We start from the raw sequence: 22,671 nt of genomic DNA on the forward strand, positions 1-22,671 counted from the left end.
ACACAGATAAAGGTCACAGCACTTAGTGTGTGTAGGTTTCCATGTGAGACAAACCACAAAAGCTTACAGCTCAACAGAATGACAGAGAGGTTCAGTAAAAAGAAAATTTTATTCTGGATTCTACGGGTCTTTTGTTTGCTCTTTACTCAGTCTGGCTGTGATGAATGATAAGACGCCTGAACCGCACTGAAATGACATTGAGGGTATCATTCTGAATGACCTTAAAAAGGGCAGGATTGATAGATAACACAAACCATATATTTGTGCTACCAGGCCAAAAATATCATGTTACAAGGATATAAAGGTTTTTTTTAATCAAAATACGTAGGATGACTTTGGCAAAAAGACAAATATTATTAAATAGCTACAGAATTTTGCTCTTGCATGTATTTAGATTTACATTAGAGATGAATCTTTTCAAAATGAGCATCCAGTATTTAGTTGTATCCATTTCCTTCCATAAAATTATGGAAACATACAGCATTAAAAGATTACACCTGCACATTTGTTGGGTTGTTTTTTCCACCAGAATAAAGCGGTTTCATGCTGTCACACTGCTTTCTCTCTGAGCATTTACCACCACCTACTGATGAGCTATTGCAATGACAAAGTGTGTTTAAGTGTAAAGTATATTAAATCTAATATGAAGAATGAAAATAAATACATTAACAAAATAAATATTACAATTTATAAATACATATTAATTCACGTGTCTGGCCTTCTTTTTATTAAATACTGAATTAAATAATTTATTGATTTTATAGAACTGATTATATATAGTCACTGGAAATGTTTTATTTTTTACCTCAAAAAAGATAAAAGTACCCATTCAGAATTTACGCAATATTAGAATTACATCAGCAATTAATACATTCCTATTAATATTATAATTTTTTGTTCAGTGTATGGCTATGATTTTACATTTAATTACATCACACGTGTTTTATAGGGCACAACAGGGCTAAATGAACACCTTAAGAATTAGCTATTCCCTGCACTTAAAATGTAAAATAGCTGAAATAATATGCTTGTATTGTACAATAATGGAGCAACAGCTTTTGTGTGAAAAAAAATTATCCAAGTAAATCTTATAAATGTATGAGGTGGCAAGGTCAATCAAGTCTAAAAAAAAGTATTCTTGTATCTTATTGTACACTATTCTGATGGCTTTCATACTTTTCTGGACCTTGAAAGTATCATGAGTGGGACAGTCACAAGCCTCCTGATTAAATTGTGTTCAAAACAAAAACATGAATGAATGCAAAACATATTTCCTTTTCAGAATAGTCCATCTGCCATCAGTGGTTCAACCGTAACGTTCATGAATACAATTACTACACTATACTTATCACTATACTGTTAAAATATATACAATTTAACCTGCATGAAGGTTTACTTGGTCATGTATAAAACATTACAAACTACTTGGAACTTCCCCAAGACTTAAAAGAAAACACAAAGAAATGTATTATTACAGAGAATTTAATTGAACAAATGTAATGAACATAAGAAGTGGCTTCCGGTCAATCATTACCAATAGCCTTTAGACACATTCAATAAATGCTGGTTAAGCTTTTACCATACAAAGACCTTCTTTTGAAGACATTTTTTTCCTTTAAACATAATTTTAAAGCTATATGGCTTATGACATCTCTATTTAGAAAAAAGTAGTTAAAAACGTACCTGTATATACACAAATACATACATATTTACAGTCTTGTTTTATTCTTGTCAGTGAGGTTTTCCTTATTTTTCTTTAAAATAGAAGTACAGGGAGAGTGTATGCTGTGCTGAAAAAATTATCACCACACAAGTACACCTCAAGATGTTAACGTCAAGGACTTAAGTAAAAAGCATAAAATATTCAGCAAGAAAAAAAAATAAAGAGACTTTCCAGCGCAACATTCAAACCCATGCAGATTTAGAAAGAAAAAAATAGTCAACAGTCAAGATGAATGACTTTCATGATGGGTTTTCAGATTCTGTAGACTTTGCCCTTGAGCTGTCAGATCTTTCTTTTTTGTCATCTTTCTTTTCCTTGCTCCTGCTTCTGTCCCGTCTGTCTCTGTCCTTCTCCTTGCCTCTGTCTTTGTCACGTTCTCTGTCACGATCTCTTCTGTCACGATCTTTTCCACGTTCTCGTTCACGACTCCTTGAGCGTTCTCTTCTCCTGTCCCTGCTGTCTCGATCTCTGTCACGCTCCCTTTCTCTGTCTCTGTTCTTTGCTCTGTCTCGGTCATGGTCTTTTCGCTCTTGATCTCTCTCCCTGCCGCGGTCTCTCTCTCGCTCTCGATCTCGCTCTCGATCTCTCCTCTTGTCTCCATCTCCATCTCTGTATCGGTCAGACTCTCTGCCTCTACTGCGATCCCTCTCTCTACTGTGTTCTCTCTCCCTTTCCCTGCTGCGGCCCCGCTCCCTATCCTTTTCTCTGCTCCGATCTCTGTCACGATCTCTTTCTCTGCCCCTGTCATACTCGTGCTCCCTGTTCCAGCCCCATGATCGTCCACCATGACCACCTTCTCGATCTCTGTCTCTTCTCCTATCTTCAGACAAATCCCGCTGTCTCTCTTCAGACAACCTTGAGGAGGCATCTCTGTCACGTGAACCACCATCAAATCTACTTGGACGGTTATGTGGCTCTGAACTATCTCTGGAGGAACAGCTTCGTCTCCTCATTTCAGGGGAGTGCCGTCTCCAGTGGTCATCAAGGTGGGTGTCTGGGCTGTGTCCACCTATACGGCCCGGTATTGGAATGGGACCTTCAGGAGGTGTTGGAAGCAGAGGTCCACGAACAGGTCTAACATCTCGAACATCACCTGAGGTGTCATCATTATAGTTAAATCGTGCTGGCTGACCAGCAGGTTCTTTATCATAATGTCCTGGTGGTGGACCTCTCTGGCCACTAAACTGCTGCACCGATGGTCCCCGGTGCCTTTCAAAGTCTTGAGATGAAGATCCTCGTGGTTCCTCAAATGATCCCCTGTGTTGAGGTGAACCACGGAACTGGTTTGGAGGTGGAAATCGCTGTCCCGATATTTCACCTGAAGGACCAGGGGGTCCCCTCCGTCCATCAAAGTGGTTTGGCGGAGGTCCCCTATAAGGAGGCCCTTGTGAAGGTATCTGGGGCTTCTCTAATCCTTGATGATAAGAGTTTCCACCATCTTCAAATTGATCAACAGGCACTCTTGAAATATTAGAAGGGCCATGATCCCCAATGTTATGAAGTGGAGGTGGACCTCTTGGACCAGGGAAGTGGGATGGTGGTGGTGCTCTATTATCAAAGTGATTTGGAGGGGGACCAGGAAATGGTGGAGGTGGACCCCTGGGTGCAGAGAAGTTAAAAGGGGGTGGGGGCCCATTAAACCTTTGTCCATCAAAGCTGGGAGGTGGCCCAGGTGGTGGAGGGCCTGGTGGTGGGCCTCTTGGTCCGATATGCTGAGGGGGCATTGAATTAATGGAATTGTCAAATATCTGAGGAGGGGGACCTCTCTGACCCATTGATTGGAATGGAGGTGGTCCTCTTGGTGTAAAATTAGGAGGTGGTGGACCTCTTGGAGCAGCATCAAACTGAGAACTGCTAGTCCACTGATTCTGGAAAGGCGGATACGATCCAGGTGGTGGATACTGAGAATGATCATTATCCCCAAGGGTAGGAGGTGGACCTTGCATTGGGGGAATCTGTATTGGTAGGGGTCCTGACATTGGAGGAGGGAGATGCATGGGTGGTGGAACAGTCATTGGTGGTGGGCCTTGAATGGGAGGCGGACCAAGAATTGGTGGAGGGCCGATAGGAGGAGGAAAAGACATTGGAGGTGGAATGTTAGCAGGGTTTGTTGTTGGTATGTGTTGTATATGAGAACTGTGAGAATCCATGTAAGACGAGTTGTCTTGAATGACATCTTGTGGCACTCCTGAGTGTAAAGAAGTAGATGAAGTACTGATTGTTGAAATGTTATAATATGTGGTTGCAGTAGTCTCAATGGGCTTCCCAATGGATGAAGCCTGATCAATGGATGAAATTTTATCAGCTTTTAAAATACTGGCAGAATTAGGCCAAACCTCCTCAAAACTTTTGATCTCAGATTCAATGGGGTCATCCTTCATTTTGAGCTCCTCTTCAGGTTCTTTTTCCATGTAGCTTTCAACTAACTCTGGGTCAATCTTTTCCCCTAGCAGCGGAATTGAAATCTCTGTGCTCTTTGCATCAAGAAAAGGCACTTCTTCAGTACTGGTTCCTTCTTCACTCTCATCCCCCTCTTCAGACTTGGATGCTTCTGGCTGCTGGATGGCAGGCTGCACTGAATCTAATGTGGCAGTGACTTGCAAAAGGGGCACGTCTATGGTTGCAGAAGGTTCCTCTACTGATGTATCCTCTGTAGTGTCCAACTGCGCAGTTTGTGTGTCTGCAACTGCTTGTGTTGGTGATGTCTCGGGAGCTGTACCTTGTAAAGATGATTTGTCTGTAGTAAGAGGAGATTCTTCCTCTGCTTCTGTGGAATCAGATGTCTGTCTTCTACTTGCAGCTGCATGTCTAGGGTCTCTACTCTGTCTTGGGTCTCTTCTCTGGTTAATAATTGGAGCAGCTGAACTTTTTGCTACCAACTCCTCAACCTTTTTACCAAGCTGCAGCAGTTGACTGTTAGCCAACAGAGATGTAACAGGCTGAGAAATCAAAGTCTCTGGTATTTGCTGAAGAACTGGGTCCTCATGCTTCTGTTCCTCAGTCTGTTTTTCTTCAAGCACTTTTTGATGCTCAGTTAATTTCTTCGCACTTGGATCAACATCATCAAAAAGAGAGTCATCCTCAGGGTCATAAGCTACATCATCCACCACAGAGTTGACCTCTGCTTGCTTTACTGCAGCAGTTACTTTTGTTGTATCATGGGTATTTTCTGTACTATAGCCAACAGCTGGGTCATATTCTTCCTCAGGATCATATGGTCTATCGTCCTGTACTTCTACCTCTTTACTCTTGGTTATTGCAAACTGCTGAACAATTGGATCTAGCAGGGATACAGAAGGCACAGAGACATCGACAGTACTTTGATCTGAAGGTGATAACGAGACATCAGAATCTTGCTTCTTTTTACCAAAAAGTGTTTTCAGGATAGTCTGAAGTGGTGTGGAAGAAGCTGTAGATGCTGCTGAGACACTGGAGGATGGAGAATTACTGCCAGTGCTAGTGTTGACACCAGGTGCTTTCACAGAGGACAGTAGCGAAAACACAGATGAGACAGTACTTGAAGACTCTGAGGCAGTGAGGGGTGGAGGAGTGCCTGGGGGAGTTGTGCTTATGGCATCCAAACTGGATCGAAGAACTTTGTCCTGTTTTATTTCAGATTTACTAGTAGTGGATGGTTTTGGAAGCCCCGTCTCATCATCTCTTAGAGTTTTGGATCGTTTTTCCTCATTTTCTAGAGGGGCTCCAGGACGCTTCTTGTCCTTCTGGCAAATTAACAACCCAAGAAGGAGATTGGGACGAGCTGGTTCTAGCCCTGCAAAATAAATATGAAACATTATTTCACAAACATGTCCTCTATAGATCCATTATTATGATCCACAGATTTATCCAAGATAACGCCTACATACAATATCAAATTTTAGGCAGACGTTAATAGGCAAGAAATACACAATTAGAAAAGCTTGTTCCACTTAATACAAATTACAACAAATTGTTACAAAAAAATTTATTTATATTCCAACCAAATTACCCATTATTAGTAAACTTAATCACTTAATCACAAACACAAACTAGTTTACCACAAAAAAGGAATAAATGTTTCATTATACAGCAAAAATCTTTTAATTGCAAAATTTATAGCTATATTTAATTAATGATAACTACTAATGTCCATCTAGCAGACGTATGCTAATGATATTGTTTTATAATTTATATGATTTTAATCTTTTTTGCAACAATTTTTCTCTACATCAGAAACATTGCTGGTAAAGATCAGTAAGTCAGTTGCTCCTTGGTCATACTGGAAGATTCCTCTTTGTTTTTAAAGGACAAGATGATGTCCAATATATAAAACTTACCACAGTTGCCATGGTATTACTGCTTGTCCGACAGCAGACAGCATATACATTTTTAGGTACACTTTGAGAAACTCCCATTTTAATCATCTGTTCTTACAATGAAATATGAATCTTAAAGAAATAAGTCTAGGACACAAATATCTAGGACATCAAACTTGGATTCATGATGCGTTTTATTAGAAAGTCTTAAAATACATGACAACAAAAATAAGACAAAGGAATAAGCACACAAACAACTTTGTCTTGAACAAACTCGTAATGTATTGCAGTACATTTGATATGGACATGGTTTGTTTTTCTCCTTGTAAGTTGTGGAACAAGCTTCCAATTCATAGAATAAAGAGTTAAATACAAACATGACATTCAGTCATACTTACCTGACGTTAACATCAAAAACTGCTTTCCATTAAAAGTTTATGGAATAGACTAAGATGATTCTTAAAAGATATTTTATCCTTGTACATGCTTACCTGGTCCATCAAATGGCAGAAGTTTTGCAGGAAGTGGGTCTTTCGAGCTCAGAGGGATGAGGTAAAGGTCTTTAATGCGCTTGTTGCTGTTTGCCACAACTCCAAAACGCTTACGGCTACTGAAATAAGAAAACAGAGACACATACGCCACCTCCTCCTCTTCAGTTGCTGGATGAAAACGAATGAGGCTGAGTTCCTGAAAAAAAAAAGCACAGCATGAGAAAACAACTCTCAGATGAATGAGGTAGTGTTTAAATTAACTGTGTTTTCAATTTAATTCTAGAGGATATGAAATGTTTTTTCTTTCCATACTTTTGAAAGTGAAGTCTTCAACTTTCCCACATAATCCCATACAGTGTGTGGTGATATTCTACCACCAATATGAATAGTGTCAGGCAAGTCCTGTAATAAATGCAAATAAATAAATATAACGGTTGCTAAAATCAAACAGTAACATGAAACCTATAACAGAATATTAAGAATTAAGTAAAACCTTGTAAAACAAACCTCCTTAATATGCTCAAATGATCCTGACACCAAGTAAGCTTTTGTGACAAACTTTGCAACAGAGTGCATGTTTATGAATCCTTTCCACATCATCTCTTGTCCAGACAAGAACAAAGCGGTTTCGCCCTCAGGAGGGGGTTCTGATGCACTGATTATAAAAAAACAATGCAATTACAAATATTACTACATATATACCTGACAACAAAGTAGAATGAAAGACATTTTACATTTTAAAAATATAGATTTTTATATATTGAATATATATTCCTGCACCTGGTAGAACCGGACCCATAAGAGGCTGGTTTCGGCATCACAGGTCTGGGTATAGATGTTGGGGCAGGAGGGGGCATAGGCAAAGGTCCCTTTGCTTCTACAACCACAGGTTCAACAGAGATAGGAATATTTGCTGGCACAACAGGAACAGCATCAGGAGCGATCTGAGGCACAGAAGAGCGGTGACCAGCAGTACGAGGATCCCTTCGAGTTATTGTAACGGAAGAGACTGCAGGTACAACAGCAGGGACTGGGGCCTGAACCACAGGAAATACACCGCTTGGATCTTCCACCACAGATGTAGAATCAGGCATAGGCATCTCAAGACCAGAATGAGATGAAACCTGAGGGAGATCAGCAGAGGATCTGGATGGTCTGGACTCAGATTTAGGCTTAAAAGATTGCTCTGGTTTCTTAGGCACAGACATTTTGGGTTTTTTGGATGGTGGCTCATCATCTGCCAACTTTTGGCCTAAAAAAAAAAATAAGCAACATGTTATTTAAATGTTTGCTATTAAAAATGGCACCACATGTAAGAGCCACTTTTCAGTAGGTCTTATGTATGTGTTTTTTTATTGTGCAAATATGGTCCCACCTGTACAGATCTTGCAGTTCAGGTCAAAAAGATGAGCCCTGTGCTCTGCTGTAGTGTCTTTTAGCATACTACTGAAGATATCTGGCATTGAACTGCCTTTCCCAGTAGAGACTGGGGCTTGTGGTACAGAAGTGGGCCGTGTGTCCTCCTGGGAGTCCTGCTCAAAAGGAAGGGACAAGGAAGGGAAAGGATCAATGACCAATCTTTTAAATAACTTTAGAATGCTATTCTCAATCCTTTAGTCATACAAATTAAAATGCACCCATATAAAAAAAAGGTGTTGAGGGGGAATTCAGAAGTTAGGTTAATGGGTAAAAAACCCAAAAACAAACAAAAACAAAGTTCCTTCAGCAAAGTTGCTTTAGAAACTGATATGAGAGCAGTACAGAGATGAAGGTGTGTGCAAGAGTAGCCAGATGCAGAAAGCAAGAAAGCCAGCACTTACAGCAGCAGAAGCCAAGAGGGAAGATTGGGAAGTGGCAGGCATACATACATCTCCATCAGACATAGGAGGAGGAGCCTCCTCCATGTCCACATCTGGGGGAACACAGTCCTGTCTGGATCCACTTTTGGACTGTCCTGACTGTGATCTCCCACCCACATCCAGACTCTTCAGGAAAAAATACACAATTTAAGCAAACAGTGCAGTTATATAGTATATAAGATTATTTATATATACCAACTTGTTTTTACCTCAGAGACCTCTGGTTTTCTCCAGTCGGACATCTCCTTGGAAAGAAGTTCTTCTGGACTTAGTCTCACCAGCCTGAAAGGACTGATCTCGCCACCAACCACACGATAGAAAAGGCCCTGCCAAACAGATAAGTAAAACAATAAAACTCTCTCCAAAACTACTAAAAGGTCTGTACAGATTTCAGCAGAAACATAAACATACAAAAAAAACTGACTAACCTTGTTTTTGGGGTCCTTTAGATTGAACATGAGGGACCTGTATTTGTTCTTGTATTTGTTATCAGTGTTCATATAAAGGTTAAACATTTCCTTCTCAATGCTGACCGCCAACTTTCCCACTTCGCTTTCAGACATGGAAAGATCATCACTGTCACTGACCCTGTGGCACAAAGACAAATTTAAAATAATATTTTTGCAATAAAAATAATTTCATATTTATTGCACAAGGCAGAACAACAAATGTAAAACATAAAACAATTGGCAGACCAAAGCAAATGTTACTCCTCTGAAACATCTCTAACCTTTTATATAGGATATCAGTCAGTGATCGTCTGATGTTGGATCTCATCTGATTGTTGGGTGGTGGCTGTGGAGGAGCAGCAGATGCAGCGGGTGGGGTTGGTTTAGGTGCCGAGTGTTGGGTGGATGACACTGGTGGTGGTGGGGTTCTAGAGTTTGGAGAGGGACCAGGCTCTGCAGAGTCCTTTTGCACCGTCTGTGGCTGCTTTTTTGGAATTGTAAAGGTGCTCTTGGCCACACGGAGAGCTCCAGATGCATGGTGGCGAGATCCCGGGGGGCCCGAAGGTGGTAAAACTGGAATTGGTGGTATGGGAGGTCCTGGTTTTTTTGGTTTGGTTTGTATGGGTATAGGCTGTTTTCTTAACTCTCTTCCGCTGCTCAAAGGAGTTGCACTTGATTTGCCTTTGGGAAGCAGCGAGGTGCTGGCAGCAGCTGCCTTTGTCCCCTTGGAGCCAGGAGACTTCTTCCCACCTTTGGGGGGAATGTTTGAAGCAGGCGGTTTCTTGTCAACAGATGCGGTTTCCTTCTCTGGCTTGACTTCATTGTCCTCCTTTTCTTTATCTTTTTGAGCAGCTGCTGAAAAACAGATGGAATAAATTGACTTACGAACACAAATGAAATGGCAAACCTAAAGAATAAAAATATTATTACAAATCTATTAAGTTAACACAGCTTTGTTTTGATCCTTCCACACAAAAAAAATATAGTATGCTCAACTGTAGTGCCTTGCCATGACACTGTAATAGCTCTGAACTTCACATAATGACCACAAATACCGGTTTAAAAAAACGGCTTCAAACCAAGAAAGTGTTTAACTTGTAAGCTTTATTTGAAAAAAATTATTTTCAAGTCTTTATTGAACTCATTCAATAAGTGTGGGTGTATGCATACATATATAAATTTTGCAATTTATTAGTCAATCACTGAGTGAGAAGTGATTATATAAATGGTATAAATACTGAATCAACTAACTGGAGCACAGAACAGCTATTAGTAAAAATAATTAAACAATTTATTATTATTAATATAAGCAGAATTTGAAGAATTCATAGTGGAAAAGCAAAACATGTAAGTTATTAAGTGATTGTTGATCTTGGAGCCAAATTTCACTTCTGCTATTTTAATTATTTTGTCAGGATATACACCTCTACACCTCTAAATGCCAGGAGTAGATTACAGAACAGAGAATATTAAAGTACATAAAGCAGAAATATCCTCATGTAATAATTCATGGAAATATTACACAAGGACTTCCTAAATGATTTTCATACCAGCTACAAGGAGTGGGAATAAACATTTAAATATTTAATATGAAGAATTCAGATATAATTGTGAAAAGGCAACAATATTTTCTATTTCAAGAGCAGGTATAGTATACCACAGAGCATCAACTTAATCTAATTCATGTGTTATCCATATCAGACAAATTTCTCATATCTTGATCAGCACAACACAAACAACCCTAGGCAGCCTTATATACACTAGTGCCACATTTAAAAGACTAAAAACCATGAAAAATGCTGCTAAGACCAAGACAATAATGAATGGCATCATTTAGAATTTATATTTCATAATTTACTAGTATCAAACAAATGCCCCACATTAAGCTTAAGGTATCATTTTTCTTTTGTTTTTGCATAGAATTAACTGAAAACTTTCCCTCTACAACAGTCAACCATTCCTACTAAGGCAGAAAACTTGTGCTCTAAAATCTCTGCACCCAGCTTTCAACAGGTACACTACGCTCTCAATATGTAATTTGTTCATATGTAAATATTAAATTAAGTATATTAGCTTTGGTCTACATTCAGTGTATATGCATAAAAGCAGCTTAACATTTCCCTGTGTGCTGCAGTTATGAGGCATGTGAATTCTGTTGTTGTCTGCTGTGGGGTGATATGGTGTCCTCAGCTGTTCTTCATACGATCCCTCATTACTTCTGCTCACTCTCTGGGCTCTTGGACTCTCTGACATGCCACAGTTCTTCTCTCAGGCCGGCTCCAACGACTGTAGGCTTCTTTTCGCAAATCATGCCGAGACATTTAGCAGATGGCTGACAAAAACCAAAAACAGGCAGAGGCCGTGCCATCCCATGTTGTCATCTAATAAACACCTCTCTCACAATTGAAGCACAGGGCCAGAAGAGTATTATCCTCAATTTCACTTTATTTTGAATGCCACTTTGTCCAGTGAGGACTTATAAATGCAGTGCATGCAAGTCAAAAGACTATCAAATTTAAAGCTGTTAGTTAAGTAGGTCAAGTTACATGTTTTCATTAATATGTAACGGCAACAGTCAAACGTCCACATGACCAAAGATGTACTATTCTTAGTTGGGGAAGGAGGGCAGGAGAAAAAGACACCAAACCTACCTGTTCAGGTGTGCGGTCAGTACATCTTTTCGGGATGAAGTTTTTGCCCCGATGATGGCAGGGATTGGAGATAAGTGGCAATGGCATTCCATACATTGAGAGACTCAAAAATCACACGCATACATACTTTGCTGGTCAGAAAGCTTTACAAAAGCATATCATGGCAAGGCACTACAGTTTAGGCTCAGATCCATAGGATGTAATTCGTATAATCACTCACATGGTGCAAAACTAAATTTGCTTAAATTAAATAGTTATAGACTGTAAAACACAGTCTTTATGCTGTTTAGATATTAAATACTTACCCCCTTTGCTATTTGTTTTTTAAACTTACCTGTTCTGGAGCTGAATAGCCTGATACAGATACTTTCCAAATATTATTCACCTTTCAGTGTTGCATAAAAACACTGACAAAATATTTTAAAATGCAGCACAGGGCGCCCAACTTAGAAAATTCATAATTATAGCTGTGCTAACATTTTCCAGCACTAATATCCCTTTAAAAAGGCACATAATTTAAAAAATCTGAATCCAATTTTCACCACAAAAGAGCTGCTTTTTTAAATCTGTGAATGTTCTAGACTGCAACAATTTCAATCGGCTCTTCTTGACAGTTCATCATTAGTAGAGACAGAGCAATAAAATGTGGAAAACCCTCAGAGAGATACATACACGTTTTGTTTACAACAGATGCTGATATGGGTGAAGTCTTTTCAGGCGTTACTGCAATGTAATTATGGTCACTGGACCAGGATGACATGGCTGGTGGCGGTGGGTGCTCCTCGGCATGCTTGTCTTCATCATCGTCATCATCTTCCTCAGTCCCAGATTCTGACTCCTCCTCATCCCCTTGGTTAGATGACCTCCTTTCCGTGCCAGGCCTCCTCTAAAGTAAGGAATAGAAAACACTGTTAGCACATTTTATCTAAATGTCCTAGCATTACAGAGAAAGAGCTGATACAATACCTGTTTTCCAGATTTACAGAGCACCTGAATTAGCAACTACTCAACATTTGCTATTATAGCTAAACACCAATTTAAGAACACACACACAAAAATTGAATTCAACATTTTTATATAAATATAAGGATACCTTGTTTGGCATTTTATTTGTAGGCTTTCTCTGTGCTTTGGGCCTGCCCTTCTCTTTCTGTTTGGAGTCTTTTCCATCTGTGGTGATGGTCTTCATGGCGGCAGCAGCATGTTTGAGTATGCAGTCATTCCCACAGTAGACGGAGTCAGGGAGCGCATCTCTCTCACAGCCAGGGCCGATGCACTTTGGAAGTGAAGATCCCTCAACCGCAGACACCTGCTGAAACTCAGGGATGTCAAACCTCTGTGGCCTCAACATTACAGCAACACCTTATGTACTGTATATGGTTCTCTTAATATATATACAGCAGCATTTTTGCACTATGATTTTATTTTTTTTATTTTAAATATGGATGTCGTCACCACCACCAAGTTGCAAATGTTTATTAAATTCAAACCAAACTGTCAGATTCTGACATCATGAGGTAGTCACCTGCTAACCCCCCCACCAAAAAAAAACAACAAATGACACTGAATAGAGATACGCCCAATAATAACTAATATTCTGACACCAAATTGAATAATATTCTTATCATTAAGTCTTAGCATATTTATATAACACTAGATATTTTAAGAGGAAATCATATATAGCCACCTTTTATTTTATTGCTAATGAAGCATTTGCCATGTTTTTTTTTTTCTTATTACAAAAATGTATGATAACATTAACATCCCAATTACATGCCTTTAGAGGATTATTTTGCAACAAACCTGTTTTTTCAGCAGAAAAAGTTCCAATAAAGACATGAAACCCAATAAACCTCAAATTTTTACATGCTTTGTAATGGGACTAAAAAGCATGGTTCTTAGATGTTGCTACCACCCAAAACTTTGACATTTACTTCTGATGTTCTGATAACATAAATCCAGCTTTTAGCAGTCCAAACAGAAAATCATAATTTTTCTGTATAATTGTAACACTGCACAAATAAAAATATGACTAGCTGACCATTAATGACTATCAAACGTCAAATAAAAATTATATAAAACCATTCATGGATAACTATCAGTAAGTTGCAATTTAGGCAGCATCACAACTAAACTTTCAGGCAATGCAACTGACAGTAAATTCCTGAAAGAAATTTCATGCATAGAGGCACAGAACTTCCAAAACCAACAGGATGGTTCCTTCAAACCCACGAATACACGTAAATAAGAGTGCAGCATTCAAACTTGTGTTTCATACTGAGACATACCGGCTGGAAAATCTTTATTTTCTTTTTCCCACTAGGATTGGTAGCCTTCTCGATCCTGCCCTTGATACCCAGGTCATCAGAAGCTTTCTCATCTGCGGGGGCTGCAGCAGTGTTAGGTGGTGTAGCAAGACCGGTCTCACTTTTACGAAGGCCAGCTACTGGCCGTTTGCCATTCTCTGCAGCTGCTGTGGAAGAACCAGCCTTGGAAAACTGTCCCTTCTGTGTGTAGCAGTTTGGACAGACATAGTCCTCTCCATTTCTCTCCATCAATCGGCCACGTGCCTCAGAGATGCCAACGCAGTCGCCATGAAACCACTCCTCACAGCGATCGCAGCAGATCATAAACCTATGCACAAGGATTTAAATAATAACCAAACACCCTCAATAATCATTAAACCCAAAAGAGAGATGACAGAACGTCTGCTGAAAAATAAAAAGCAAAAAAAAAAACAAAACGGACAATTTCAGCTACAGACATAAACATTCATGCCTCATGAGGACAGTGCAACATAATTATGACAAAAATTAGGAATGCACCAACAGGGAACTGTGTAATCAACTCAATTTCAATTGAAAATCAATTCAAAATCAATTTGTCAAAATACTTTCTAGCTAATTTATAAAAACCCTTGATTTTAGAATCGGAATGCTCAATGCTGATAGATTATGAAATACAGTCATAATAGAAATCATTTAAAACGATGCAATGAAAAAATAGATCATTGGAAATGTTTGTGTATTTGTTTCACTCACACATTGAGCTATATCTTCATTGTGAAAAATCGTATGCACAAGAAAATCTAAATCAATTCAAATAAATTGTTGTTGCTGTTGACATTCACAATTCAGATTTTTTAGAAAATGGTACTTAAACTTACTGCAGATTAAATTATTCAGATAAAACTGAGCCCAAATACAAATAACGGCACATACCTTAAAATAATCATACAGCAACATGATACAACTTAAAAAACAACAAAAAAAAACTGTATCCCTCTGGATCAAATTTACACACTTACAAAAACACTGTCATATGCATACTGTATTCTGACCATTTAAAGTGTGATTTTCATGCATCAAGCTCATACCATATATGGCTTTATAATGTAGTTAGCATGCAATTTCTAGTTTCCAATTTCTTGCAAACCAGTCTCCAAGACTAGCTTGTCAGGTATGCTGTGAAACATTATCACAACTTCCTATCATTATTTGATATTATTTAATTTATTTGATTTAAATCAGTGGTACTGGTAATCCTATAAGGCTACAAATATTTAACAAATAATAAAAAAAAGCAGTCAAAAGCACTCAAGAGCTTGGTCAGAACATAACATTAAACAGTAAATAACTGCTGTTTGAATAAGAACAGCTCTCTTTATTCAAAATACACCACTATCTAGTTGTAGCCAATATGTGACCCAAGAACACAAAACCGTATTTATATTAGACTAAATCTGTATTTATACATCATTTGAAAGCTGAATAAATACGCTTTCCACTGATGCATGGTTTATTAGGATAGGATGATATTTGAATATATGGAATATGAGGGTGCAGGAAAATAATGTTAAATATTGAGATAATTTACTTACTCCAATGCACATACTAATAAAAAAAATGTTTAGATGCACTGGTTTTGTGATCCAGGGAAATTTATATTTTTTTAATGTTTTAAATACCCTGTGCATAGCGGCTCATCTTTTATACAATGAGATTTTGGCAAAATGTATTAATTGCTACAATACACATTATAACCTGTAAATTGATGAAAACTTAATCCTTTGCACTTACTGCAGCAGATGCGGCCATTCTAATGACAGACAAAACACATACCTCCAACATTCGACGAGAACTCCCGTTTCAGCATGAGTTTCATTAAATGTTAAGTGTAAGTGTCTGATCATATATTAAACTACAATACCTACTCTGACAATGCAGTATTTATTTACCAAAAAAACAGAGAAACCTTTATTCCCCCCTTTTTTTGCTATATTTTAGGGCTTAATGGTGTGCAATCGTATTTTTTTTACTCATCAGCTGTCATGGCAGAAAAACAAACAAACACTGTTCTAGCACAAAATATATTTAGACTTCTCTAGACCTTAAGTCAATAAAACTCAAGTCTCGTGATTTGGTTTACAAATACTCCAGGAGATGCACATAATTACAGAGTATAAGAACACTTCAGTTTAGCTCCTTAGTGTTTTTGCTCTTCATTTTAAAAACATACTTTACTGAAATTAAACATCTGATCTGACTAACATTTTAACTGTCTGTATAATTACTTGTGTAAGAACTAAATACAGTAATAATGATACATGTATTACATAAAACATACATATTTATACCACTATTATTGTGCAGTGAATAGTATTTCATAGTGTTTTATAATGTGTAACTCAATTTATGTATGTGTAATGTTTCATAATTATTATTTCAATTTATATTAAATCTTATATTTAAACTTTGCATCATATGCATTCTTTATGCCGAACGTACATGCATAATTTAATTCTCTCAGTACTGATCAAATACAGCTACCAAAATCTTGTGCACCTCCAAAAGACACGTACCTTTTGTTGTGTTTCTGCCTGCAGATGCAGTAAAGTGCGTTAGGGTCATAACCGTCACTGTCAGACTCACTGGACGAAGACTCTTCATCGTCGTCATCATCATCCTCCTCATCATCCTCTTCTTTCTTGTCGTTGCGGAGCTTCGCTCCTGCTTTGGGTTTAGTGTCTCTTTTGGAGTCTTTACAGACTGCTCTAGTAGGACGTCTATTTATGGACTCGTTTGAGGTCCTCTCTTTGTTCTTATCACACTCCTCCTCACCTTCCTCGTCTTTCATCACCACATCCTTCGCTTGTTCTTCTTTTGCATCCACGTGCTTTGCATCTCCAGCACTACCCGCAGTCTCGATATTTTCTTGCGTCTCTGTAGTTACCTCACTGACGGCCTTTTCTTCATTTTCGGAGCTGCCGTCATCGCTCACCGAGCCAGCTTTAGGCTTCACTGCCCTCCTTGATCTTCCCCGACCCCTTTTCTTTTTCTCTGGCGAGGCCACTTTCTGTTCCTCTGTTTTAGCATCTGCGTTTCCATCAAAGCTGGCTTCTGAGGCGGTTTCAGCATCGGTTGGTGTCTGGGATGGTGGATCCCCGCCCTCAAGTCGTGAAGGACAACTTCTCCTGCCCGTTCCTCTTCCTCGCTTCACAGTGACCAGAAACTCTTCCAGTTTGTCTGTGCGTTTGGCCTGCCGCCCGCTGCGACGCACTGGGGCACCCTTGCCCTCTGGGGTCTCCGCTGCCATTTCTCCAGGGGTTTCCCTTTTAGCAATGGTGGTGCGACGAAAGCCCCAAGTCTTCTTAAACTCACGCGAGGGCTTTGCGGATTTGTCAGGGTCCTCTACTTTGTCTTCACTAACATCACCTTGGTCTTTTTGATCTTTGACTTCTTCGGAGACTGATGTTGGTTCTGTGTGTGAGAAGTATCAAAATTATAGTTCAATTCAACATTAAACGTTTAATCATCAGCATGCCGCAGCTATGTGATTTGGGCGACAATTAAAACTTTGATACATGCTTTCAAGCTGATAAATCAATGAAAACATGAATGAATTTTAATTCATATTGCAACACCACATTCTGAAAAATAAAAACACTTAAGACATTTAATATTTTCCAGTGCATGCCCAGAATAGATTAAGTGATTATATATCCTGTTTCAGTAATTTCTCAGTCTGAAACCCTGATTGGAGTAAATCCCACGGCTCTCTTGTATAGGAGTGCGTGTGGTGGAGTGGGCCGTGGGTACCTTGTGAGCTGGTATCCACAGGATCCTGGCTGGGCTCAGGCTCAGGGGCTTGAGCCAGCTCAGGGCTCACACTCTCCTCCATAGCAGAGAGACACTATTTTTCAAACAGAATATCTATAATTAAGAAAGAAGACAAATTTAAATGGAGAGCACAACTCCCAAATGTTACTACAACTGTTCTCAGCTGAAGTCATGTGGCTTTCCAGCAGAAAGTGCCAGTGTGTCTTTTTTCTTATGGGTCTGTCATGCATTTAGTAAACTGTGTTTACAGGGCATATCAAAAGGATGCTCTATCCCTGATCTACTGCATCCAGAGTGACAAGTCAAATCAAAATACACTGCATAATTTGAGGATGTGTGAAAGATTATCTAAACTGTTTAGAATACAACTGAACTATTACATGGCCACACACTGCTCAATATACACACTGGACTCCTCGAAACTAGCCTAAATTACTTAACACCACATATTTTGGGACTTGCTATTTCCAACAAATAGACTAACCATTTCATATTTGTTGTTAAATTCAATCTGTATAATTTATAGAACGCAGCTCCACGAATTCCACTCACATCAGTAGACCATAAACAAGACATTGTTTTATGTGAATGTGCAAATGTTCTATAAAATAAGCACAAGCACATTGAAAAAAAAAAACAAAAAACCCAACCACCAAAAAGTTGGGTTTCAGTACAAAAAAAATAAACATTTAAATAGATACAATTTTTGATTAAACAAGGTGTGTTTTGCCATCACTGCTATAAATTAAATTGAAAATGTATAATAAAATAGTGAATAAAAAAAAAAGAAGTATTATTTTTAATATATATATTATTATTTTTATTCCCAAAACAAACAGGATTATTGGGAAACATTCATAATACTAAGTCTGTGTGATTGGCCATTTTAAATGTAATATACTTCTCACTAAAACTTTCCGCGGATAAGGACAAAAATTATAATATTGTCTTCAAGCATTTTACATAAAAATGCATAATTCAAGTTTGTCTGCTACTTAAATACTTTCACAATTAAAACATTCAACTTAGGTGTGTATTTGTAGTATCATATAACTGTTAAAAACTAAGCAATACTACTGTATACAAATAAAAATGCATTTCTGGATTCAATACATTTTAGCTATTTTCACCATTTCAATGCATTTTACATTTACAGACACTAGGAATTTGTTTTATATTAAGTCACATGTCATCTTTGGTGGCCTTTTATATAATAACAATAATAAGAAGAATAATATCTCAAAGCTAAAAGAATTCATAATGCTGCTCATCACAATGAAAGCCATTTAAATGAAAAGGGCTGTATTAATAAACATTAAAATGGTTATACAAATCTTGCACAATGCAATCTAGAGAAAACCATACCTGCTGTAAGACAACACCAGCAGGCACTAACATGCATTTATGTGTCATAAGTTACATTTGTAAGTGTCAAGTTACCAGGACAAAAACACTGCTAAGAATCACAACATTAAACATTAAGAGTGTGACTTCAGTTGTCAAACCATTCAGTCTCACAAAAACAGTAACGAAATGATGTACCTGTGTGCTATGGAGACGATGACTGGAGCTCTTCTATTTAAGATATTGATCTAAAAACAACACACAAAAATTAAGATATAAGCTCTATGAGGCTAGGAAAGGGCATAAATTAACATCAGGATATATATTTCTTTACTTCACATACAGCTTTCTGAAAAAACATTCATACATTTTAAAAGAAATAACCAGTTTACCTGAATAATATGAGCACAATTACAGGAATAAATACTTGGATTTGGCTCTTCCTTGATAGTATAACAACCACTAAAATAATGTTCAATCACTGCACTAGACCCAACCAACTTCAAGTCAAAAGCCAGTCCTTCCTACACTTTGCAAAAGAATAGCAAAATTAAATGCACTTTTAATCTTTTAGTCATATATACAAAAAGGCAGATGACAGTTCACGTTGTAACTGCTATAATCCCGTTTACTAACAACTAATGTAAAATCATTGAACATTTCGTACAACTTCATTTACTACACAACTGTAGAGGAAAACTAAGAAGGTGAATAAAAAAATAATATTAAAGGCAAGTTTAAATTGTGTTACATTATAAAACGTGCTCGACGGCCAGGGCCCAGTTATTAAACCTGTCTGATATTCATAAATTCACCCTTGCCTACTGTAACGTAAGGAAAGATAATACACTCTCAAATCGATTTCTAATGCATTTGCAAATAAAACGTTCGTGCACGATACATTTTGGAATAAATAAAACATCGTTGTGTTGTGACATGGCCGCCCACGGCATCGAGTGTCATAGTAACACACATACACCCCAACAAAACGACACGAAGAACTATATACTGCTATAAAACGTACATTCGCGTAATGCAAAGATGGTGCAAAATGAGAAGGGAAAAAAACAGCTTCCAGGACTAAATGTTTAGTCGTTACTTGCCAGTTAGCTTTAGCTAATCGCTAGCGTGCGACCTCCATTTCGCTGTCCCGCTCGTGCGAAGTCTCGCTTACACAAGAGATCCTTTCATTCCGGCTATTTTGTTCCTTAACTCGCCCGTACGGTCTCGCCGTGTACATGACGCATAAACATAACGGGACGCATTTTTATATCGGCTCCGAGTATGTTCAACTACTGGTGCTAAATCGAACTCATTTATGTGAATCGGTTCTTTCGAACAGCCAAAGAATCAATTACACCCGATACAGTCGCCTGCGTCATCCGGTAGTGACGCCATCACGTGGTCGGTACGTCTATCGGCGGCTGGCTATTACGTTTCTGATAAGCGTGTTTTTGTATGTTTATACGATTTAATATGCCCCGGTGCAGCAAATTAATCACACAGACCGGTTTTGAATCGATTCAAAAAGGGAATCGTTTGTGAGTCTCATGTAGTAAGAGCACTAGTGGGTCTCGGTCACGGAGAGCTGCCACGTGAGAAGCGGCTACCGTGTACGCGTAATAAAATGTATTATTTAAAATGGCAAACTATTTTAGAGAGAGTTCATATTCGTGAAAGTACAATAGAGACATTTTTAATACTTAAAATCAGTGCGGTTTCCTGCACGGATGAAGAACTGAAACATATTAGCTTTATAGCGATTGAAACGTATTAGCTTTATAGCACCCCCTTAATGCTATGAAGCTAATACGTAAATATACTTAAAGAGACACTTAGCATAAATTAGATTCAAAGCGGCAAAACAATACATGTTTAGTGCAAAACCAGGGGTCCAGAGCACACACCCACTTTGTCGACACATTACAAATCAAAACGTCAAAGCGTAGTTGCATCTAAAAAAAAAATCGCACTTGATAATAATGGAGTGCAAAAAGCATACAAAACAATCGGTGGATAGTTTAGGGAAAAACTTACAAACTGTAACGTGACTTGCATACACATAGGAGACAAAAAAATAGCATGCTTAAACTCATTTAACATACCAAAACAGAGATATAGGCTTTATTTAATTTAGAGACAAAACCTGTGCTGTTTACTAACATTACTCTGTCCCGGGTTGTTGGACTCAATCTGGAATAATCTCTGCTTATCATATCATAAATATGGAGTCTCGTGGCGCCATTACTAGAGCGCGAGGCTCTCTGCTGTAAAACTGACAAACTGTCCCTGCATCTCTGTATTCATTCAGCACAGACGAACTGCGAAAAAGCGTGCAACAGTGGTCAACACAGCTGGAAATGCATACTCACTCGTTAGCATTAGGATCGTTCGGCCTACGGTCAGTGCAACGGTATGACCTCCATTTTCTCTTCTTGTTGATGATGGTGGCGAACGCAGTATTTGCTTTGCTTGTAGCGCATAGCTAGCATGAGGCGAAGCACATTCGAAGCTGAAGGTGTAGAACAGCGCCGCCGTGTCGTGGGGGTGGAACTGCACCATCAGAGAACATCTGACATTCAGAAGGGCGCCCTCTAGTTTGCAGATAAACATCCGTGCACCTCCTGCTTGGTAAAAGCCGATTTAATTATATTATTCTGATACAATTCTTTAATAATTGGGGTCATATCGTTTGCATTTGATAAACTGATTATAATATTTTTTCATTATTTAGTTTTGCACATTACCTACTTATATTGCAGTAGCCCCTAGTTTCACATACAAGGCTTAAGCCTAGTCATAGACTAAAATGTAAATCTATTTCCACTGAAAGGAACTTGCACTAACTAATTAGCCTTTTTTTTCTTAGACTAGACACACCAGTTATGTTTTTTCTCAAAGGCATGTTTATAAAAAGTACTTAAGTATCCTAATTGAACTACGGCCTTAGCTTAGGATGAGACCTGTCTATGAAGCTACTGGACCTCGGTATTATAGTAGCGTTAAAATAATTCTGCATTCTATTTCATTTTTACACACCAGGATGTAATTTTTTACATACACAAAGCAAATGAGCACATATTATTAGAGACGATGTTAAACAAACATTGGATTTTGGCTGGCGTTGCCTTTCTTCAGATATAGCCATCAGTACAGGATTTGGCAGCAAATAGAGAATGTAAGTCACCGCAATCACTGTGGCAAAAACAAATCACTTCTTTTTAGACGTACTTTAACACAACCCAGAAAAGCATGTAGCAAATAAAACGTTAAAGATTTCAGTGAATACCGTCATATTAAAACACATTAGAAAGTCCAAATAAAGTAGTTTTATTTTTAATAATCAATCAAATAATGACTCCAACGTGAAACACTTTTATCAGGTGTTTTCTTTAATTCACTTGCACCATACAAAAAACTATTAAATTACAATTTAGACCACCAGATCTTTATTTATATACAATATGTAAACATCGATTTGTTTCTCTTTAGACTGACAGCCGCTCCCAACTGCTCTCCTTATCTGTATATGGTTTGAAATAACATATGTATGCACTATTAACAGCATAACATAAGGAATGTTTCCGTTTGTGGTTCATAGATACAGTATCTTATGGGTTCTTAAGAATCCGTTCTTCAGACATTGAGAATATAGCATCATATGATATATGCATGATATATATATAAAATTATATATATATATATATATATATATATATATATATATATATAAAATATAG

At 38.1% G+C, this 22,671-nt stretch overlaps 1 protein-coding gene across 9 annotated transcripts; it reads right to left on the reverse strand.

The window, feature by feature from the left end:
• Window positions 1–1,466: 1,466 nt before the first annotated feature.
• dido1 (death inducer-obliterator 1) lies at window positions 1,467–21,436 on the reverse strand. 9 transcript variants are annotated; one of them, XM_043251502.1, is made up of 17 exons: window positions 21,304–21,434; window positions 19,130–19,179; window positions 17,567–17,660; window positions 16,330–17,227; window positions 13,757–14,102; window positions 12,562–12,780; window positions 12,141–12,354; window positions 9,099–9,672; window positions 8,797–8,956; window positions 8,578–8,694; window positions 8,330–8,494; window positions 7,885–8,041; window positions 7,290–7,761; window positions 7,017–7,164; window positions 6,822–6,911; window positions 6,510–6,705; window positions 1,467–5,495 (listed from the first exon to the last, which is right to left on the reverse strand). In XM_043251502.1, the coding sequence occupies exons 3-17, from the start codon at window positions 17,646–17,648 to the stop codon at window positions 1,963–1,965; spliced, it is 7,371 nt and encodes a 2,456-aa protein (XP_043107437.1). In that variant the 5' UTR covers window positions 17,649–17,660; window positions 19,130–19,179; window positions 21,304–21,434; the 3' UTR covers window positions 1,467–1,962. The 9 variants fall into 9 exon arrangements, with proteins under 9 accessions (XP_043107437.1, XP_043107439.1, XP_043107440.1 ...); XM_043251504.1 differs by having other exon boundaries at window positions 12,562–12,777; window positions 17,567–17,680; XM_043251505.1 differs by having other exon boundaries at window positions 9,099–9,669; window positions 17,567–17,680.
• Between the last annotated feature and the right edge of the window lie 1,235 nt (window positions 21,437–22,671).

This window comes from Puntigrus tetrazona, chromosome 11 (assembly GCF_018831695.1).
Source record: "Puntigrus tetrazona isolate hp1 chromosome 11, ASM1883169v1, whole genome shotgun sequence".
Classification (NCBI taxonomy): domain Eukaryota; kingdom Metazoa; phylum Chordata; class Actinopteri; order Cypriniformes; family Cyprinidae; genus Puntigrus; species Puntigrus tetrazona.

Coding starts and splice junctions, on each gene's coding strand:
- dido1 (XM_043251502.1), bottom strand. CDS start 17,648: ATGGAGGAGAGTGTGAGCCCTGAGCTGGCTCAAGCCCCTGAGCCTGAG. Junction 17,228..17,566: donor TGTGGATACCAGCTCACAAG/GTACCCACGGCC, acceptor TCTCACACACAG/AACCAACATCAGTCTCCGAA. Junction 6,912..7,016: donor CATTTGAGCATATTAAGGAG/GTTTGTTTTACA, acceptor CATTTATTACAG/GACTTGCCTGACACTATTCA.